The sequence below is a fragment of the Telopea speciosissima genome, chromosome 11 (genome assembly GCF_018873765.1).
Source record: "Telopea speciosissima isolate NSW1024214 ecotype Mountain lineage chromosome 11, Tspe_v1, whole genome shotgun sequence".
Lineage (NCBI taxonomy): Eukaryota > Viridiplantae > Streptophyta > Magnoliopsida > Proteales > Proteaceae > Telopea > Telopea speciosissima.
In genome coordinates, this window is record NC_057926.1 from 52,260,099 (window position 1) to 52,281,769 (window position 21,671).

General features: G+C 52.3%; 2 protein-coding genes across 2 annotated transcripts; one reads left to right on the forward strand and one right to left on the reverse strand.

Annotated features, from left to right (window-relative positions):
- Positions 1 to 2,196: 2,196 nt before the first annotated feature.
- Positions 2,197 to 10,988, reverse strand: LOC122646372 (E3 ubiquitin protein ligase RIE1-like). Its single transcript, XM_043839918.1, has 5 exons — positions 10,395 to 10,988; positions 8,901 to 9,020; positions 4,660 to 4,792; positions 4,400 to 4,555; positions 2,197 to 2,640 (listed from the first exon to the last, which is right to left on the reverse strand). Exons 1-5 carry the CDS (start codon positions 10,895 to 10,897, stop codon positions 2,476 to 2,478), a joined length of 1,077 nt encoding a protein of 358 aa, XP_043695853.1. The 5' UTR covers positions 10,898 to 10,988; the 3' UTR covers positions 2,197 to 2,475.
- A 9,599-nt stretch (positions 10,989 to 20,587) lies between these two features.
- LOC122646512 lies at positions 20,588 to 21,368 on the forward strand. Its single transcript, XM_043840084.1, has one exon. The coding sequence runs from the start codon at positions 20,642 to 20,644 to the stop codon at positions 21,236 to 21,238; it is 597 nt and encodes a 198-aa protein (XP_043696019.1). The 5' UTR covers positions 20,588 to 20,641; the 3' UTR covers positions 21,239 to 21,368.
- Positions 21,369 to 21,671: the final 303 nt, after the last annotated feature.

Genomic DNA, 21,671 nt, shown 5'->3' on the forward strand with positions numbered 1-21,671 from the left:
GTCATTTATACTTGGAGGCCTTGCAAATAAATGGCTAGCATTTGTACATGTTTTGCAGATCCTAATGTTAAAAAATGATCTAGAACTATTTGTATAACTAGCTCAACTATTAGATATTCTTTTACTACTATTTAAATATCTAGTTTCTCTTCTAGAGTCTTCTCCATTTCTATACTAGTGTAGACAACCCTAGATAGATAAAACCTTCTAACATTTGGGCCTTTGGACCCTTAGTTTAACGACTTTTTCCCCCTCTCCAATAATTTCAAAATTCTCCCTGATGGCTCATTTGCTTTTATGGCAATTCTACCAAGACCAGCTTTCTTGAGTTACCTTTTACAACCCTACAGTTGGAATCAAGGCAACACACTTAAAACCTTAGAGATGCTCTTGAACTATCCTAATTCTATATGAAGGCAGAAAAGAAGTGATCGAGGGGGATCAAGAGATGAATCATTCTCGAAATTTCTCTGGCTTTCAAGGGATTTATGGGCAAATTTTAAGGGCATTATTTAGTACCAAAAAAATTCCATCCATGGACAGACACCAAAAGATGTTTATTAGCTGGATAATGTCTGAGAGTTGTTTTCAAGTTCTACAGATATGACTTTTTAGGTAGTGACTGCAATGAAGGTAAAAACAGCCAGGCTAAGGTTGATGGCAATGTCCCTGGGCAAGGAAATTGATTATGCGCTATGCCAAGTAGATGAGGTTCTGATGATCACATCTATCACACTAGCAAGCCTCCATGCACCTAGGTTTCTGCTTGGTCAATGTGCAAACCATAATACTTCATGGACAATGGTCTCATAACCATATTAGAATCGGTCATGAATGTACCTGGATCTTTTTATCATTTTTTTTTTCTTTAAGTAAGAAAATATTAGAAAATTAATGAAACTTACCTTTTGTAGGCAATAATTGATTGGACAACCAGATTTGACTTGAACGAGTCATCCGAATCGAGTCAAAACATGGTCCATTTATACTCACTACAAAAAATAAACAGACTCAGTCCAAGTTGGTCCGAGTCACATGTGTCTTGGTGTTTTTACTAGTCAAATGGAATTCGGTAGAGTTTGGTCTCTCAAGTATCTCTTTCTCCCTATCTCTCTCTCTCTCTCTCTCTTTCTCACCGCCGGTGTTGAAGCCTCGTTGATGGGTTGTTGTCTGGGTCCCATTTGTAACTGGATAACCAACACTGAAAACCATCTTTTCCTTGGATGATTTGGTGTTTTGATAATCCCTACTTTATTAATCACAACGTATGTATTTATTATCGTCTTTGTTACTATTCTAATAGATATTGATGGTATTCGTGAATCTGTTTCTCACACAGAGCGAGATATGTTTATGTTGAAGGTAAGACTGTTATGCACTTCTTCCTTCTACTCTCTCTAATTGCCATCTCATTTGACTCTGCCACTCCCTTCCTCTCCCTTCTCTCTTAGCCGCTCTCACCCCAAATGTTAGAGCAAACCGAGAGAGGCGATACAAAAAAATTGGGAAGCCACGACTCAGCTTGACAAGATTTGAGTTGCCCGAGTCACCAAATTTTGAGGTCGAGTCAAATCAGAAAACACGGTTTTCGAAACATGCCTAGATCTACAAGACTTGAATAAAAAACTCCAACAAATCAAAGATATATAAAACTGTCTGCTTCTTCCCGATTCCATTTCTCAGGTTTCTTCCAATTCCCACCAATTGCAGGTTTTAAAACATTATCATGGACTGACTCAAACTAAAGCAATTACTTGCTGCCCTCAGAATGAACAGATATCACCCTAAGCAGCCAAGATGGCAAAACATCCAACCGCTTCTTACCTATTCTCCATTGCAAGACTCCAGGAAGCAATGGTATGGGGTTCCCGACATAACTAAAGTGAAACATGAGTTGTTTGACACCTAGGAATTTATTCAGAGTCCTCAGAACTCAGAATAGTTGCTACACTCACTCCACTCACATTAGAGTAAATGTTGAAGATTCAAATTCTGCAGTAGATCCATGAGGGGCTAATTTACATACTACAAAAAAGTTTGAATAATGATCATGTATAATCTATGCTCAAGCTGAGACTGGTTGGTCCATCAGTGGTGAGTACAGTGATCTTATACTTATATTTGATGTGAAAAGCATGTCTCACACACAAAAAACATATAAGCCTTCTAACAATAACAAAGCTCAAGACAAATTAATAATTCTGGCAAGAACACAAAATTAACCTTTTTTTTTCCTGCAAAATGGGGGCCATTATATTACCCACAAGAAAAATTTTCAAGTTTAAGGGTGGGCATGGCCCCGGATGCCCCACCTTGGCTCAACCACTAACTGTGAACAACAGATCGATTCACAAAATGCAGCATCTTATATTTACTATGTATAATGGAGAGGTTCCATTCCTTCTTCCGCGATGTCTTCTTACATGTACAAAATTCAACGGGTGGACAGAGTATTACTTGCAGTTAGTTGTTTCTTCAGACCTGTTCACTGTTTCCCTTGAGGATATTGTACTTGCAGAGAGGGCAAGTTGCATTAATCTTAAGCCATTTCACAATGCATGGAGCATGGAAGTGGTGGTTGCACGGAAGGGCATGGAGCTCTGCACCATCCTCATATGGCGTAAGGCAGATACAGCATTCCTGCGAAAATAAGAAAGGCAAAGTTGCTATTAACAAAAAGCCAAAAACTCCTCTTGTAGAAAATAAATAGAATGAAGAGAATTTATCATGCCCTCAACCCTGATTAGCCTGTGCTGTTTCCCAAGTCATATAAGGAGGCATATGAAAACGTCATGAGAGGTAAGGTTGCAAAATAAATCAGAAATCAGCTATAGTTATCATTAACGACCATTAGTATATGCAGACTTGCACGTAAAGGTACTGAGAACCTGTGCTGTTTCCCTAACTTTTCCAAGTCATATAAGGAGGCAAATGAAAACGTCATGAGAGGCAAGATTGCAAAACAAATCAGAAATCAGATAATTATCATTAACGACCATTAGTATATGCAGACTTGCACGTAAAGGCATGTCTCAGTACTAAGGGTACAATTTGGGCTATACCGGGCTGACCATTTGATGAATTTTGAGTAGGTTTGAGTCTAAGGCCCTGCCCAATGTGGTTCAAAGTTGGGCCTGAAGTCAGACAACATTGTTCCCTATGTGTCACCCATATTGACTCTCTCCACTAGTCCTAGTCCCAGTTAAAACTGTCCAGTAATGTTTGCAAAGGAAAATTTTTCCTACTTAACTTGGGCATGTTTTCAAGATTCTTTCCTACTCATCCATCAAATTATTAATTCTAAATTGTTAGGATAGCCAGCTAGCAATCAGGGTTTTTTTTTCGCTCTCTCTCTTTTAATGGGATCAGAACAAACCATGACTGGGCCCTACCACCAGGTCCCATAACCACCAGATGCAAGTTGGGAGACAGTGGATTCCCTCTTCTGAAGACCTGATCAAGTTCAGCTCCAATGAATGCTCTCTCGGAAATTCGAAAGTCTTGAAATTGCAGCCTTCCATAGTTGTCATGGCACCTAGGCGAACAAAAGTGGTGGCTGGGTGCCTTGTCACATTGGTGCCTAGGCGGTCGCCTTATACAACAAGACGGTGCTATGGGAAAGGGGGTCAGGGGCTTATACGTAATATAAGGAACTCAAATTCCTTTGTTGTAAAAAAGAAAAAGGGGTTATAAGTAGCAATCTATTTTTTTTTTAGTAAGGACACCTTGACAGTAAAGTGACCGAACGCCTTGGTTTCCACAAACCGCGTTGGCACCTAGGTGATGCCTTGACAATTATGGAGACTGGGAAGTGAAAGCCATCCTGGAACATGTGCTTGATTGCTTTCTCAGGGAAACGATTTTTTGAGAAGTGTTTCCCAAAGATGTCCAACAACATGGCTGGGAAAGGAAAGTCTTTCCTAGTTCAACCAAAACAACAATGAGATGGAACTGCCTTCCCTCAGTTTTCCCCTCCCACATATCTTCCTGATACAGAAACCAAAGGCAGCCTAATGAACTGAAAGAACGATTCCCGAATTCTCAGGACCTAGATTTTGTGAAAGGGCGGAAGATGACATAGAGGGATAGTCCACGAGAACTTTCCACTCATCAGGGAGGCCCATGCTCTTGCATCTGCTTTGAACATCTGGCTTCATCGATTCCTAGAAAGCCAGAGTTCTATAGCGGACAATTAAGGGGCCCTAAGTCCATGCACGTCTATTGAGGGTTTTCCGATCCTTTGACATGTACAATGAGCTGGGAGGGATCCCTTGAGACACTCGGATCCCCCAATGTAGGACTTTTCCACCTATTTTTGGGGCCCTTTATTTATATCTATAAGACTAACTGGTTGGTTTATATGTATAAAAATTAAATAAAGACATGATAAGACAAATACCGCATTCTCAGGTAAAAGGAGACGTTCATCTTCCAAGTATCCACTATTTGTTGCTATGGGAATCATTTTTCCAGCTCCGACATTAGGCTTTTCATCACTCCTAATTCGGTACTTGTACTTTGGAAGGATCTTGAGATCTGCCTCCGATGCACCTTCCTATTCACTCATGTGAGAATGATGGGAAAAGTTAGCCAGAAAGAGCCATAATCTGTTAGAAAAGGATATTTCTACATTACGAATGGCCATTCCTTCTTACATACCTGGCCTGCAACAGCATAAAGAACTGCAATAATGCAAGGCAAGCAGCAGCAGAGTGCGATCCCAATCAAACATGCCAAAGCAACACAAAAGATGGCAAAAAACACATCGAACGCCAGAAATATTACAGCCAACCTGCATAAGTTCATCATGAAATAGATACCTGAGACTGTTCACAACATATTGTAGCATGTTCATGTTGAAAGATGGATAGAAACAAATTTATCACTAGTTAGACTAGATAGATTTTCCTGCCAATCACGTAAAAGAGAAAACCAAGCAAGACAAATCCATCAGAATGATACATAAATGAACTAAGCAAGAACAGACTCTGCTCCTGCAAATCTGTGGAATTAGCTAATGATTTCGATTATTAAAAAGAACACAGCTATCACCATAGAATGATAAGAAGTTCAGATGCAGTTTATGGAACTCTTAAGAAGTTTGAGGTATCCGCTGGAATAAATCAAATCAAATCAATCCTTTGGTCTCAGTGAAATTAATCATTAGGTTAAATTACATCTGAGGTACCCAATATATAACAAAAGGACACTTGGGGTACCTTAGTTTCAAAAATGACATTTGAGTACCTTGTGAACTGTTTTTGTTCACAAATTACACATTTTTTCAATTTTACCTCTCCACCGCCTCCTTACCCTCTGCCCCCCACCTTCATTTGCAGGCATCCATCCCACCACTGGCCCTCCCTTTCCCGCTTACTCTCCCCTCCCTCCCTGCAACCCCGTCCCACCCCCTTCCCTGCCCCACCCCCTCCCCTCCCCTCCCTGCCCCCATCCTTTTCCGCCACTGAAGTGGGAGATTGTGGAGCCTCCTTGGCTCCAATTCAAGCCAGAACCGCCAGGCTGGCCGGGAAGGGATAGGATTGACCAGGCGAGTATAGAGCGGAAGTCAAATAGTGTGGATCTTCCCCTTTCTTTTAGACTAATAAAGAAGAAGAAGCAACAGGAAGAAGGTTTCAAAGAAGCAGGGGAGTCTTCCTACTGCTATGTGAAGAAGGCCTTTTCTTTAATGGCGTTCATCATACGTGAGCAGGGAGCTACACATCTACACGTTGCAGATGCGAGAGCTTCTCTTCTATGAAGACCTCCAGGATATTCTGGCCCGAGAAGGAGATGCAGCTTTATTCGTGTGGCTCTTCCAATAGGTGCTCTCAACACCCCGACTCTCATGGTGTATGTGATCATCCTTCTTGCAAATTTCACTGTGCATTTCATGGGAAACAACACAGCAATCGCAGTCCCACCGCCTCAGCTGGCTGCCACCGAAATTGTAACGGTAAATGAGAACTATCCCACGAAGTTTGATTCTTCGTCGACAATGAAGATGTTTTCTGTATTGTCTTTGGTTGGGAATACGGCCTCGGTGGCAGGACAAAGTGGCGGCGGGGGAGGAAAGTTCCACCATGTGACAAGTACGAAAGAGGGAGATGAACGGTTCAATGGTTCCTCATTAAAGTGGAGCTATCAGAGTACCATTTTGAATTAAATGGAAGCATGAATTGGGAAAGCAATCTTCTTTGACATTAGCCATTAAAGTGATGTTATCATTTAAACACAGAAAAATGATGTTATCGGTGTCATTATGTAAGAAGACAATAAACATAAAAAATGTGGATTGAGATGGGATGGGAGTGGTTTGCGACAAGGATGGGGGCAGGTTTGCAGGGAGCATGGAGACAGGGTGGGGAGGGTGCTGGAGTGGGAATACGGGAGGAGAGGGGAGGAAAAATAGAGGGTGGGGGTGGGGATTGTGAAAGGGATAGGTAATGCAATCTGAAAATCCAGATTTGATCTTAGATGCAAGCAGGTCCAATAATCAAATCTGTGATCAGATCTGAGATAAAGGAAGCAACTTCGTTGTTAAGGGAAGAAATCAGACCGATGGAAGAAGAGGGAAGAGAGATGAGATTGATCTTCTTGGGAAGAAGAAGAGAGAGGAAGAGAATAGAAGAAAAGAGAAGAAATCAGGTTTGGGATACCAATCCCGTATGAACTACTCAACAACACCAAAACTCCTGGAAAAAACTCATAATGCTTTACTCAAATCATCTCTAATTAATGGGGGATGCATAACATATACACAGACCTTCTGAAATTTCTAATTTGACTTATAAAAAGACTCTTAATCACTCTAATACACTCAATAAAGTAAATAAACTCAAAACAGAACTTGGACCGCAGATACAGAGTGAATGGGGGTTAAATTTGCATCTTTGGACTAGTAGGATATTTTAGGATTGTTATTCATTTATATTTTGGGATTAACATGTAATCTTTTATTTTGGTAGGTTAGGTAAGAGAGAGCTACTAGGATTTAGTTTCCTAATTATTTTGAGTTTCCAAATTAGAATAGGTTTCCTTTTCATGTAGGGTTTATTTTTTTATTTAAATACATGTAACCGTGCTATTAAGGTTTAGATTGAAAAAAAATAACGAGTTGAGTTAGTTGTGATTGAAGCCTGTGAGGCGTGTGTGTGCAAACCCCCCATCTCTTCTTCTTCTGCTCTCTCTCTCCTTCCCATGCGAGATACCTCCTTCTCTTCCTTCATTCTTCTTCTCCTTGTTCTTTTCTGGTTTCTTCTTTAATCCATCCCCTGTTCTGGTTCACAACAGTTCCCCACAGTTGTGAACTAACCTTCTTCATTCCTCCTTCTTCTTCCCCCATCTTCTAGGCACAGGATCACATGCACTGGTCGACCTGAACCCCAGAATCTTAAGCCCTATTACCTCTCTTGCTGTGAGTTGGAGCTCTGCAAACAAATCTGACTTCCTCTACTGCCACCTTAAATTGTTTGTTGCTGTCTCTGGTGGCTACCACTTGGAATCAACAGGACTTAGGGTTGAGAACCTGGTCACAAAGTTGCAGAGTCATCAGAGTTCTAACGCAGGAGAAAACTCCTTCGTATTGCCTCTGTTTTACGCCTCTGCTTTGTGCTAGAGGTGAAAGACGACACCCCCTGCCCTTTTTTATCTTCTCGATATTTCTTCTCTTAACCCTTTCCCACTTAGTTTCCAAATATACTCCATCATTTTGTCTTTAATCCCATACATCCCTTTAATTGATTTTCTTCCAAGTCTATCCTCCACCTATTTATAAATCCCCTTGAATCTTCTAGTCTTTGCCTATCAAGTGAACCTCTCATATTCGATTAATTACAACCCTACCACTCTCCTTTAACTTGAGATAATTACAGTTCTGCCACTCAAATCTTGAGTTTTTTTAGTAATTGGGTGAGCCCATAGGCGAACCTAATAGGGTATCTTGACCGGATTCCACATCATGTAGTAGGGGGTGGGACAGGAGCTGCAAATGTGGGGAGGGGAGGGGTGCAGTGGGGTGGGGTTGCAAGGAAGGGAGGGGGTAGGGAAGGGGAGAATGAGTGGGAGAGGGAGGGGGGTGGTGGGGTTGCGGTGGGCTGCTGGCTGCGAATGGGATGGGGATGGAGGATGAAGAGGAGGTGGAGGTAGAGGGGTAAAATTGAACATATGTTTAATTTGCGAACAAAAACCATTCATAAGGTACCCCAAATGTCAATTTTGAAACATGAGGTACCCCAAATGTACTTTTGTCAAACATTAGTGTTACGTGCAAGGATACCTTGCACTAATCGGTTATTGTAATTAGTTATTAACTATTTAATTGTAATTAGTTATTTACTATTTTTTAGGGAGTTGGATAACTTGATCGGTTATTGTAATTAGTGGTCAGTTGTTGTAGGTGGATAGCAGTCGTAGAGAGTGGCAGGAGTTATCCTAAGTTGTAAACTGCAGCTGTATTTACTATTTAAATACATATGAATTAATGAAGTGGAGATGAGAATATTTACCTAAAAAGTATCTATTGAGAAAAGAGGATCGGCTACCTCCAAACAAGCCAAACGTCCGGCGGCTTCGTCCGTAAAGCCCCAAACTCTATCCTATTTTCTCTTTCTATCCTTTATTTTCTCTCAACAATATCGGTGCACTTATCACATTAGGTATCTCAGGTGTAATTAGCCCCAATCAGTGAGATAATCCTAACAACATTGTGACAAATAATTGGATCCTTTTTCCCCCCTTCTTCAATTTGTCCAACCCTAGAACAAGAGCCTTTTGAAATGATATTAACTTGTCACAATGAAGATCAGGCCTTTCATTTGCAGAAAAATATGAAGCAGTTGAGGACCTCCAAAATTAGAGAAATGCCTAATTTTATGCAAAAAATCAAAATTAACATGTCATACCAGTATAGGCGTGGAGCATTCTGCAGCAGGAGTTCACCACCAGAGACCACCCAATAAAAACCAACTATCCACCAAAGAAAGGAAGCCATTGTATTGACCGATTCACATTGCTTGGAAATCCTATGCCAGTCACCACAATTAAATCAGAACAGAATGATTAAACACAAACCGTTCAACAACTGTTAAATTATTATACAGCAAAAGATGTTGATGAAGCAGAGGGTTGAACTGTTGTACAGAAATTTGAATATGCCTTGCTTGCTCAATTGGGACTCAAACAATCTGCCTTTCTTCAATGATTCATTATACATTAAGATTAAGGTGTAATGTACATATTAAAAGAAAAGATTATAAAGGTGATGCAAGAGCAATTCCTCGGACTGGCCTAAACCCGTTAGGGGATCCATATGAAGATGAACCGGGTCCAATTGGTTTTTTGGTTCAGTTTGATATTTAGTTTATTTATTTATTAGGGTTTTTATTTTTATTTAGTTGGGTCTATCTTGTAATTTTATGTTTTAGTTTTAATAGGCTAAGTATTGAAAGAGTTTGAATCCAAGTTTTAATTCAGTTTAGAGTGCAAGTTACATCCCATTTTGTTTTAGTTAATGGTTAGGAGTCTCTTATTTTATCTTTAAATACTCTTGTAATCATCGTTTTATTTTCAGATTTGATGGAAGGATTTTATTTGAGTTGTGCCAGATTGCTACGATAGCAAGGTCGTGTGACCTCTTCTCTCTCCTCCTTTGAAATCTCTCTCGCATCTCTTCTTCTCTCTCCTTCCTTCTGATTCTTTCTTCTATTTCTATCTTCTTTCATGTTGAGTTAAATATTATTGTCAGTTTTGGTACTTTAGCCCATCAGTTTGGGCCCTACTTCTACCCTAAATCCTGGAGGCCTCTATACCTAAAATCCTAACTATTTAGGGTCTATTGGACAGAATTATACAGGGGTGGATTAAGTGGAGACTGGTGCATAGCGTTTTGCCTAATTGACACATCCCACTCAAACTTAGGAGGTATACATTCAAAAGATGCACATCATTTGATAATTGGTTCTCATGTAAAAGGTGCACAACATTTCTACAAAGTGCTTGATGTACAGAAAACAAAAAGGTCTTAAACATGTCTTCATCAATTCTAATACCAGTAATAAGTTTAATTATATTTTGGACCTCACGGAATCTCCTAGGTTCTTAAAAAAATTGGTGAAATGTTTTAGTGCTCGCCACTGGCAACACTTCTGATTGTCGGGAGATTTAGTTACTGAAGATCATTTCAGTTGATTCTGTCATTGTTCAAGATAATTAATTCATTATACTGCAAGCACAAATTTTAACCTACAATACTAAAACACATAAAGAAGGAATAAAGAAGCACTGCTCTGATCGACAATCAGCAGAAATTCAGAAAAATCCCAATTGAAACCGAATTCAACTGCAAAGAACAAACATCAAGAGAAAAGAAGGCTGTATTCTGAAATAACTCAACGAACCTTGATCGACTCCCATTCCTATAACCTCCGCCATCTCCATCATCCTCTTCGCTATCATTCAAATCGGAATCAGACGCCCTCATTCCATCTTCAAGACCTCGAAGCCTTCGCATATTCCTCCTCTTGTATTCCAACCATACCAAAACCACATGAACCACACACTGTAACGTGTACCCACAGATCCAAACCCTAATCGGAGTATTAGGCTGTTCTTTAGCGGTACAAGAAAGCATCACAATAGCCACAACAGTAAACGCAAGGTTCCAAGCAATATCAAGCGCAACAACAGGTTTCGAGTAACCCCAATCAGCACGTCTCTCCTCAAGCTGCAACGCCGCCGTTTCACGCACCAACATCGACGGCCCTCGCCGACCCGCTGCTCGTCCTAGCAAAACCGCAAGCGTGTTTGGTCGAGGTGTCGAATCTGTATTGTCTCCTTGCCTCGGACGTAGTAAAGGCGCAGAAGCATCGTTGACGGTTACAGTCGTTGAAGTTTCCTCCATTGTTCTTACAGACACTTGCAGAGAAGAAATTGAATAGAACAAAAACAAGAAGAAGAAGAAGAAAAGGACAAGAACATGTCTTTTTAAGGTTTCAGGAAATCTTTGAACACTTTTTTCTATCTCTCGGCCTTGCTTCGTTGAACTTGAAAGGTAGATGGCATCAGAGACTGAACCATCTGAAACTTACTTCATTTCCAAATCCAAAACTCCTGTTGGGTTTTTCCGAATTAGGCCGATATACCTTCTCTCATTTGACTCGTAAATTTAAAGGTATTGGAGACTTTATCTTTTATTTTTTTTTTCCACTTTCATATCGGTGGTAAAGGAATCCAATCCGTTGGATGTGAATATATATCTTGTTGGATTGATGATTTGATGTTGATGTTTTGGACGGCTGATGTCCTTTTAGATGGGTTCCAGAAGTGGTGGTATGCTATAAACCTATGACTGTCAGTTGGGACTGGCACTTATAATGTTGGAAGTCTAAACGATTCGTATCGGTATCACCAGGGACTGATACAGATTCCTAGTCAATTTGATATCGATTTTTAGAATGATCTAGGACCAAATCCCCCATAGGTACACTTTTTTTTCTCTCCCAAATTTAGGGTTGGGTCGGTTTTGAATTGGTATCAATCGAGACTGATACCATATCCAATACCGATTACTAAATCCATGATAAGGAGAGCAAACCATCAATGGGGGTGGACAAATAGTATTGTATCATTTCATGTGAGGAGAAGAGAGATACACATGTAGACATGTAGGTATGTAGTATTCCTTGGCGGCTCAGAAAAACATTTTTCAAGTTTTATTTATAGGAAAAAGGAGAAATTTTCCTTCTTTTACTTCACCTATGATAAAAGGGTTCACTCATGAATCTACAATCAGGTTACTCCGTCTTATATGTTGAAGGTCCGAAATACCCTTTACTATTACCAAACATTCCTTCAAATACAATGATGGCTATCGATGTTTCTCTTGAAAATTTATCCACTCAAATGCGTAATGCACCACATTTAAGAATCTAACTGTCTACCCAACATTTGAAAGGATGAAAAGACGTCACTGCCCATGTTTGTACGATTGGATTCTTAAGTGTGGTGCATTAGGCCCCACTTGAGAGGATGAAAATTCGTTCCTCCTTCAACATGGCTTGAGGAAAGTTTGGTCATTTATTTTAACAATTGTAAAATTGTTTTGTAATAAATAGTCATAGTGAATTTTGCAAACTAATAAAAATAATGATTATAATGATGTTGAAATGAATAAGGAAAATATTAACATCATAAAGGTTTGTGCTAATCTATAATCTGAAAATGGTGAATTATTATTGTCATAAAAGTCTACTATTTTTTCAAATGTCACAACTCATCTATTTTGCCATGTAGACAAATGATATGTCCGTTCCAACCGTTAGATAAAGAGAAAATAATCTAGATTAGACAGGTGCCAAACTTTAGAGTCTAATTCAATCCAATACCTCATTTTGTAATTACGTGTAATCCCGTGAATATTCATGCATGTGTAGTAGTTGCTTTGCCCGCCCCCCCCCCCCGCCCCCCCGGCCGCCGGGCCCCCCCCCCCCCCCCCCCCCCCCCCCCCCCCCCCCCCCCCCCCCCCCCCCCCCCCCCCCCCCCCCCCCCCCCCCCCCCCCCCCCCCCCCCCCCCCCCCCCCCCCCCCCCCCCCCCCCCCCCCCCCCCCCCCCCCCCCCCCCCCCCCCCCCCCCCCCCCCCCCCCCCCCCCCCCCCCCCCCCCCCCCCCCCCCCCCCCCCCCCCCCCCCCCCCCCCCCCCCCCCCCCCCCCCCCCCCCCCCCCCCCCCCCCCCCCCCCCCCCCCCCCCCCCCCCCCCCCCCCCCCCCCCCCCCCCCCCCCCCCCCCCCCCCCCCCCCCCCCCCCCCCCCCCCCCCCCCCCCCCCCCCCCCCCCCCCCCCCCCCCCCCCCCCCCCCCCCCCCCCCCCCCCCCCCCCCCCCCCCCCCCCCCCCCCCCCCCCCCCCCCCCCCCCCCCCCCCCCCCCCCCCCCCCCCCCCCCCCCCCCCCCCCCCCCCCCCCCCCCCCCCCCCCCCCCCCCCCCCCCCCCCCCCCCCCCCCCCCCCCCCCCCCCCCCCCCCCCCCCCCCCCCCCCCCCCCCCCCCCCCCCCCCCCCCCCCCCCCCCCCCCCCCCCCCCCCCCCCCCCCCCCCCCCCCCCCCCCCCCCCCCCCCCCCCCCCCCCCCCCCCCCCCCCCCCCCCCCCCCCCCCCCCCCCCCCCCCCCCCCCCCCCCCCCCCCCCCCCCCCCCCCCCCCCCCCCCCCCCCCCCCCCCCCCCCCCCCCCCCCCACCCCCCCCCCCCCCCCCCCCCCCCCCCCCCCCCCCCCCCCCCCCCCCCCCCCCCCCCCCCCCCCCCCCCCCCCCCCCCCCCCCCCCCCCCCCCCCCCCCCCCCCCCCCCCCCCCCCCCCCCCCCCCCCCCCCCCCCCCCCCCCCCCCCCCCCCCCCCCCCCACCCCCCCCCCCCCCCCCCCCCCCCCCCCCCCCCCCCCCCCCCCCCCCCCCCCCCCCCCCCCCCCCCCCCCCCCCCCCCCCCCCCCCCCCCCCCCCCCCCCCCCCCCCCCCCCACCCCCCCCCCCCCCCCCCCCCCCCCCCCCCCCCCCCCCCCCCCCCCCCCCCCCCCCCCCCCCCCCCCCCCCCCCCCCCCCCCCCCCCCCCCCCCCCCCCCCCCCCCCCCCCCCCCCCCCCCCCCCCCCCCCCCCCCCCCCCCCCCCCCCCCCCCCCCCCCCCCCCCCCCCCCCCCCCCCCCCCCCCCCCCCCCCCCCCCCCCCCCCCCCCCCCCCCCCCCCCCCCCCCCCCCCCCCCCCCCCCCCCCCCCCCCCCCCCCCCCCCCCCCCCCCCCCCCCCCCCCCCCCCCCCCCCCCCCCCCCCCCCCCCCCCCCCCCCCCCCCCCCCCCCCCCCCCCCCCCCCCCCCCCCCCCCCCCCCCCCCCCCCCCCCCCCCCCCCCCCCCCCCCCCCCCCCCCCCCCCCCCCCCCCCCCCCACCCCCCCCCCCCCCCCCCCCCCCCCCCCCCCCCCCCCCCCCCCCCCCCCCCCCCCCCCCCCCCCCCCCCCCCCCCCCCCCCCCCCCCCCCCCCCCCCCCCCCCCCCCCCCCCCCCCCCCCCCCCCCCCCCCCCCCCCCCCCCCCCCCCCCCCCCCCCCCCCCCCCCCCCCCCCCCCCCCCCCCCCCCCCCCCCCCCCCCCCCCCCCCCCCCCCCCCCCCCCCCCCCCCCCCCCCCCCCCCCCCCCCCCCCCCCCCCCCCCCCCCCCCCCCCCCCCCCCCCCCCCCCCCCCCCCCCCCCCCCCCCCCCCCCCCCCCCCCCCCCCCCCCCCCCCCCCCCCCCCCCCCCCCCCCCCCCCCCCCCCCCCCCCCCCCCCCCCCCCCCCCCCCCCCCCCCCCCCCCCCCCCCCCCCCCCCCCCCCCCCCCCCCCCCCCCCCCCCCCCCCCCCCCCCCCCCCCCCCCCCCCCCCCCCCCCCCCCCCCCCCCCCCCCCCCCCCCCCCCCCCCCCCCCCCCCCCCCCCCCCCCCCCCCCCCCCCCCCCCCCCCCCCCCCCCCCCCCCCCCCCCCCCCCCCCCCCCCCCCCCCCCCCCCCCCCCCCCCCCCCCCCCCCCCCCCCCCCCCCCCCCCCCCCCCCCCCCCCCCCCCCCCCCCCCCCCCCCCCCCCCCCCCCCCCCCCCCCCCCCCCCCCCCCCCCCCCCCCCCCCCCCCCCCCCCCCCCCCCCCCCCCCCCCCCCCCCCCCCCCCCCCCCCCCCCCCCCCCCCCCCCCCCCCCCCCCCCCCCCCCCCCCCCCCCCCCCCCCCCCCCCCCCCCCCCCCCCCCCCCCCCCCCCCCCCCCCCCCCCCCCCCCCCCCCCCCCCCCCCCCCCCCCCCCCCCCCCCCCCCCCCCCCCCCCCCCCCCCCCCCCCCCCCCCCCCCCCCCCCCCCCCCCCCCCCCCCCCCCCCCCCCCCCCCCCCCCCCCCCCCCCCCCCCCCCCCCCCCCCCCCCCCCCCCCCCCCCCCCCCCCCCCCCCCCCCCCCCCCCCCCCCCCCCCCCCCCCCCCCCCCCCCCCCCCCCCCCCCCCCCCCCCCCCCCCCCCCCCCCCCCCCCCCCCCCCCCCCCCCCCCCCCCCCCCCCCCCCCCCCCCCCCCCCCCCCCCCCCCCCCCCCCCCCCCCCCCCCCCCCCCCCCCCCCCCCCCCCCCCCCCCCCCCCCCCCCCCCCCCCCCCCCCCCCCCCCCCCCCCCCCCCCCCCCCCCCCCCCCCCCCCCCCCCCCCCCCCCCCCCCCCCCCCCCCCCCCCCCCCCCCCCCCCCCCCCCCCCCCCCCCCCCCCCCCCCCCCCCCCCCCCCCCCCCCCCCCCCCCCCCCCCCCCCCCCCCCCCCCCCCCCCCCCCCCCCCCCCCCCCCCCCCCCCCCCCCCCCCCCCCCCCCCCCCCCCCCCCCCCCCCCCCCCCCCCCCCCCCCCCCCCCCCCCCCCCCCCCCCCCCCCCCCCCCCCCCCCCCCCCCCCCCCCCCCCCCCCCCCCCCCCCCCCCCCCCCCCCCCCCCCCCCCCCCCCCCCCCCCCCCCCCCCCCCCCCCCCCCCCCCCCCCCCCCCCCCCCCCCCCCCCCCCCCCCCCCCCCCCCCCCCCCCCCCCCCCCCCCCCCCCCCCCCCCCCCCCCCCCCCCCCCCCCCCCCCCCCCCCCCCCCCCCCCCCCCCCCCCCCCCCCCCCCCCCCCCCCCCCCCCCCCCCCCCCCCCCCCCCCCCCCCCCCCCCCCCCCCCCCCCCCCCCCCCCCCCCCCCCCCCCCCCCCCCCCCCCCCCCCCCCCCCCCCCCCCCCCCCCCCCCCCCCCCCCCCCCCCCCCCCCCCCCCCCCCCCCCCCCCCCCCCCCCCCCCCCCCCCCCCCCCCCCCCCCCCCCCCCCCCCCCCCCCCCCCCCCCCCCCCCCCCCCCCCCCCCCCCCCCCCCCCCCCCCCCCCCCCCCCCCCCCCCCCCCCCCCCCCCCCCCCCCCCCCCCCCCCCCCCCCCCCCCCCCCCCCCCCCCCCCCCCCCCCCCCCCCCCCCCCCCCCCCCCCCCCCCCCCCCCCCCCCCCCCCCCCCCCCCCCCCCCCCCCCCCCCCCCCCCCCCCCCCCCCCCCCCCCCCCCCCCCCCCCCCCCCCCCCCCCCCCCCCCCCCCCCCCCCCCCCCCCCCCCCCCCCCCCCCCCCCCCCCCCCCCCCCCCCCCCCCCCCCCCCCCCCCCCCCCCCCCCCCCCCCCCCCCCCCCCCCCCCCCCCCCCCCCCCCCCCCCCCCCCCCCCCCCCCCCCCCCCCCCCCCCCCCCCCCCCCCCCCCCCCCCCCCCCCCCCCCCCCCCCCCCCCCCCCCCCCCCCCCCCCCCCCCCCCCCCCCCCCCCCCCCCCCCCCCCCCCCCCCCCCCCCCCCCCCCCCCCCCCCCCCCCCCCCCCCCCCCCCCCCCCCCCCCCCCCCCCCCCCCCCCCCCCCCCCCCCCCCCCCCCCCCCCCCCCCCCCCCCCCCCCCCCCCCCCCCCCCCCCCCCCCCCCCCCCCCCCCCCCCCCCCCCCCCCCCCCCCCCCCCCCCCCCCCCCCCCCCCCCCCCCCCCCCCCCCCCCCCCCCCCCCCCCCCCCCCCCCCCCCCCCCCCCCCCCCCCCCCCCCCCCCCCCCCCCCCCCCCCCCCCCCCCCCCCCCCCCCCCCCCCCCCCCCCCCCCCCCCCCCCCCCCCCCCCCCCCCCCCCCCCCCCCCCCCCCCCCCCCCCCCCCCCCCCCCCCCCCCCCCCCCCCCCCCCCCCCCCCCCCCCCCCCCCCCCCCCCCCCCCCCCCCCCCCCCCCCCCCCCCCCCCCCCCCCCCCCCCCCCCCCCCCCCCCCCCCCCCCCCCCCCCCCCCCCCCCCCCCCCCCCCCCCCCCCCCCCCCCCCCCCCCCCCCCCCCCCCCCCCCCCCCCCCCCCCCCCCCCCCCCCCCCCCCCCCCCCCCCCCCCCCCCCCCCCCCCCCCCCCCCCCCCCCCCCCCCCCCCCCCCCCCCCCCCCCCCCCCCCCCCCCCCCCCCCCCCCCCCCCCCCCCCCCCCCCCCCCCCCCCCCCCCCCCCCCCCCCCCCCCCCCCCCCCCCCCCCCCCCCCCCCCCCCCCCCCCCCCCCCCCCCCCCCCCCCCCCCCCCCCCCCCCCCCCCCCCCCCCCCCCCCCCCCCCCCCCCCCCCCCCCCCCCCCCCCCCCCCCCCCCCCCCCCCCCCCCCCCCCCCCCCCCCCCCCCCCCCCATCCAATTGAACAGAACTAGCAGGAATGAAGGAAAATCACTATGAGTCCCATGACTCGATCCCTCAATCCCAGTGGATGCAGTAGAACCAATCGACATAGTTTTCATGTTGAAGAAGGAGGTAGATCTAGAAAAAAAAAAAAAAAACTTTGAGATTGAAGAACCAACACAAAAGGACCAATAAAAAATCGAAAGAGGGATCAAAACCTTGAGAAAATTGATTGCACTCTCCCAACTCTGAGTGGAAATAGACAGTTTAGATTTAAAAAACATAAAAATGAATAGCTTAGATTTATCTTGTGATTTTCGTAAACATCACCTTCCATTATAACATGGATAATTACATACATCAAATGTTGACGCATGCCACGCGTTGTATATTTTAATGTGTTTAACAAAAAAAAGGTATATTCAAGTCTGTGTACCAGTACTGTAACCATTAGAGTATATTCCCCAAACTATTGAACAAGAACAAACATTTTAAATTTAAAAAAAAAAAAAAAAACCAAGAAAATGGATGACTTAGATCTGTTTTGTGACTCCAATAACGATATTTTTTATTTTAATCACAATAGAATAAGCTATTTAAGTCATAAGGCACAGGTTTCCATATCACCATATGGTCATGGTTTCATTTTTAGAAGAGTTTGACATTTCAATTTTTCCATATGAATACTAAAATTTGCTTGGATTTGTGTAAAGATTACGGATCATTAAAATAAAATAAAAAAAAAGGTAAAACTCTATAAATTGTTTTTTTAGAAAGAAAACCCTATATCTAAAGAATTCCCCAATTATAATTAAGAATGCAAAATATCATCCACATACTACTTCATGGTTTTTGCCATTTTTTTTTGGGTAAAGGTTTTTGCAAATTGACTATTAGTTAGATTCGAAGTTTTAGAAAATAAAATCTAAAATCGAATCGTTCATTACCGATTAAGATTCAAACCAGCCAGAATCAGCCAAATTGGCGAAAAAACGTGGAGTAGATCGAATTCGTGGGAAGCGGCTAGATCAGTTATAATCGATTCCGATTCAATTCTCGATTCTTAAAACCATGGTTAAATTTGTTTTGTATATTTATTGATTAGCTATGTGTCAAAGTTCATAATGAAAATTCAATAAAACACTACCATATATGTACATGTATCCTCGTCTATTTCAACCTATGCAAGTCTATGCACCCTTTCAAAGTAATGCTTTCGAAGGTTGAAGAAAGATTTCTTTTACTACACTGTGAAAGTTCACCACACCATCCTAGTGTTCATAAACCCCTATATTCTAAACCCACTCCCACCCCCCCCCCCCCAAAAAAAAAAAAAAAAAAAAAAAAAAAAAACCTCTATAGGGTTTTGTATAATTTCAAAAGAACCCTCCTAGATCCCGATACCCTCATGCACCTATAACTCGCAGCGAATGAAATACCATGCACCGCGGCTGAAGGAAAACTCAGTCCAAGGTTTTATTATAACACTTGTGAAATCCGTCTCAACTAATCTAACCTGTAGGTAGAGAAACTTGGGATTTATTAGTCCACAAATATTTGGGTCCACTGCTAACTTTGCCACATGGCAAATATCTGAGCCATTAAAATAAGTTTGACGATAATTTTCATGCACGTGCACGACTTGCATAGAGTACAGTTGGAAGGATATAAATGCCCATCCAAAATGTCCACATTCCCCTGCCCCCTTATAAAGAAATGTTTGATGGTAGAATCTCTCGTGCACGAGTCTTGTCCCCATTATGTTTATTCTTAAATGTAACCCATTCTAGAATTATTTTGGTTTCTCAAAATATTTTAACCATTCAATTATTTATTTAGAAACCATTAATGACAAGAAAAGCCATTTCCCTCATATTTATAAAAGGGAGGGGGGATTCTTCCCTTCAAGAGGTCATGCCCTTTATAATTCTCATAACTTATGTATGTACCTCTCTCTTTTCTCATCCACTTCCAATGTAGGAGTAGTAAGCATTACACACAAATGAATTGTCCAAAAGTAAAACCCAAGAAACTAAGGGCCTGCATGATAACATTATATTTCTCTATTTCTTTGTTTTTTTGTTCCTATGAACAAAAAATAAGAGAAATCCATTTGTTGACACTGGTTCATTTTTTGGTTCTTGAAAATGAATTGGGACAAAAAAAAAATTGTTGAGAAATAGAAGGAAAAAAAGTTTCAATTTAAAGCTTCTATCTCCCAGAAATAAAAGGAAGAAACAAAGGAAGCTGGGTGGGTGGGGGGGGTGGGAGTTGCTCTTTAAAGAGAAATTTGATGGACAAAACAAGGGAGTTGCTCTTTAAAGAGAAATTTGATGGACAAAACAATAATTTCATGTTCAAATTAAAACACTACCTCCAATGCAACTTCAACCACCACCACCACCACCACCACCACCTCCATCTCCATCTCCACCTCCACCTCCACCTACACCACTACTGCCACCTCTATCACTACCACCACCACCTCCACCACTGCCACCACCACCACCACCACCACCACCACCTCCACCACCGTCGCCACCACCTCCACTGCCACCACATCCACCACTACTACCACCAATGCCACCATCGCCACGACCACCACCTTCACCACCACCACCACCACCACCACCTCCACCTCCACCTCCACCTCCACCTCCACCTCCACCTCTGCCACCGCCGCCACCTCCTTTGCCACTGCCACCACCACCAACACCGCCACCACGGCCACCATTGCCCCCACCACCAATATCGCCGCTACCACCACCACCAAAACCGCCACCACGTCCACCTTCACCAATTTTTTTGGTATTTAATGATATTTTTTAAGTTGTACAGAATTTCTAGAAACAGAAATGATTGTGCATAACAAACGTGTTTCTATTTCTTTTCTAACTACGAAATAGAAATTATTATGCGTTATCAAACGTATTTTTTTACCAAAAAATTTGACCTAGTAACAGAAATATAAAAAGTGGCCTAGAAATAGAAATGTTATCATACAATCCTTAAAAGAACAAATTTTTTGTGGGAGGGAAAACCAAATTTTCAAAAGAAGAAAAAAAAAGATATTTTGAAACCCGACCGTTAATAACCATTTAATACAACACGTGCGTCCGCTGAGCATATGTGCAACAGAGAACTGGGGGATTCGTATTTGGCTTGAGCTAGTCCATACAAACTAGGGATCAATTACATGGGCCAAAGCAGGCCCACCCATCGCCATTAGCCCGTGACAACTCATCTTCTGAGCATCGTCCAAGACTTTTAATGGTCATCGATGGCCTACCATCCCATATGTAACACCAAAAAATTTAAGACCCTCTTTCACTAAATCTTCCTTCATGCTTTTTTAGTAGTGGGCTTCATGGGCCTCTTTCTTGATGTTTATATACTCATTTTGAACTATACAACAATAGATTCCATAATTGAAGCCAAGCAAGCTCAAGTCTCAACAAGTTACCTCTCTCTAAAGCTTCATATCTAAAACTTCCTTTGCCTTCAACAACTCTTTTCATCCCTTTCCTCTTGAAGCCTTCCATGGAAAGAAGAAAGCCTAACACAAGCATAGAAGAATTGGATTTCGTGAAAGCCACGGCATGGACGTGGTACCAACAAGGATCAGGCTCATTGGAAGGGAAACCGGTTCGTGAATTCAATCTCATGAGGACATGGAGAGCCCCGGGACCGTCTCGATACAAGCTAGAAGGGGCAAGGATGGCCGATGAACACACGCCGGAAGGATCATCATCATCATCATCATTATCATCAAGGTCACCAAGCATAAGTTTAAGTCCATCTCACATAAACAATTCTCTACTTGATCCATATGAAGTTGGGAGGATCTCTAAGCATCTTGAGTATCTCTTAAAGTCTAATAGTGGTAACTATTATAGCGATTCTTATGCCGGAAATCGACATGGGTCGTCATCGCCGGAGAATAGGAAGAACAAGAAGAAGAAGAAGAGCAAGAGATTGATTAATATTGGGTTGTTGGTAAGGCAGAGAGGGATATGTGGTTCAAGGGGAGATGTGGTGGAAGGAATAATGCTTGGTGGGAGAAGGTTTCCACAGTATGGTTCGGTCAATATTGGATTGGCCACCAAGTGCCGGCCAAGAGCCAAAGATGGCGAGTGAAGTGAATTATTGGTATGTTTTGGTTTGCTTGTTGTCGTCTCCTTATGGCTAAATTTTGTATGTAAATAATAAGAATGATGGCTTTTGCTATACTTGTTTGTATCTCCTTGAGCTACCTGACATTATATGATACAAACAAGATTAATTACAAGAATATGTATATGCTGTGGGGACCTATTTTCTATTGATTTGATGCATGTGAGAAATCATTTCCAAATTAATTGCATATTTATAAATCGTTTGGTAACTTTGTATTTGCATCTTAATCTACTTTTTTGTGTGGAGTTCGAATCTTCTACCCGTATGTGGAGAGTAATACGAATATTTTCAAATTTTAAATGTCAAATATCTACTTTGAAATTAATGAGGGCGTACAATGTTTACCTGATATGTGTCATAGGAATGTGGGTCCCACTATTAATTTATTAATTTT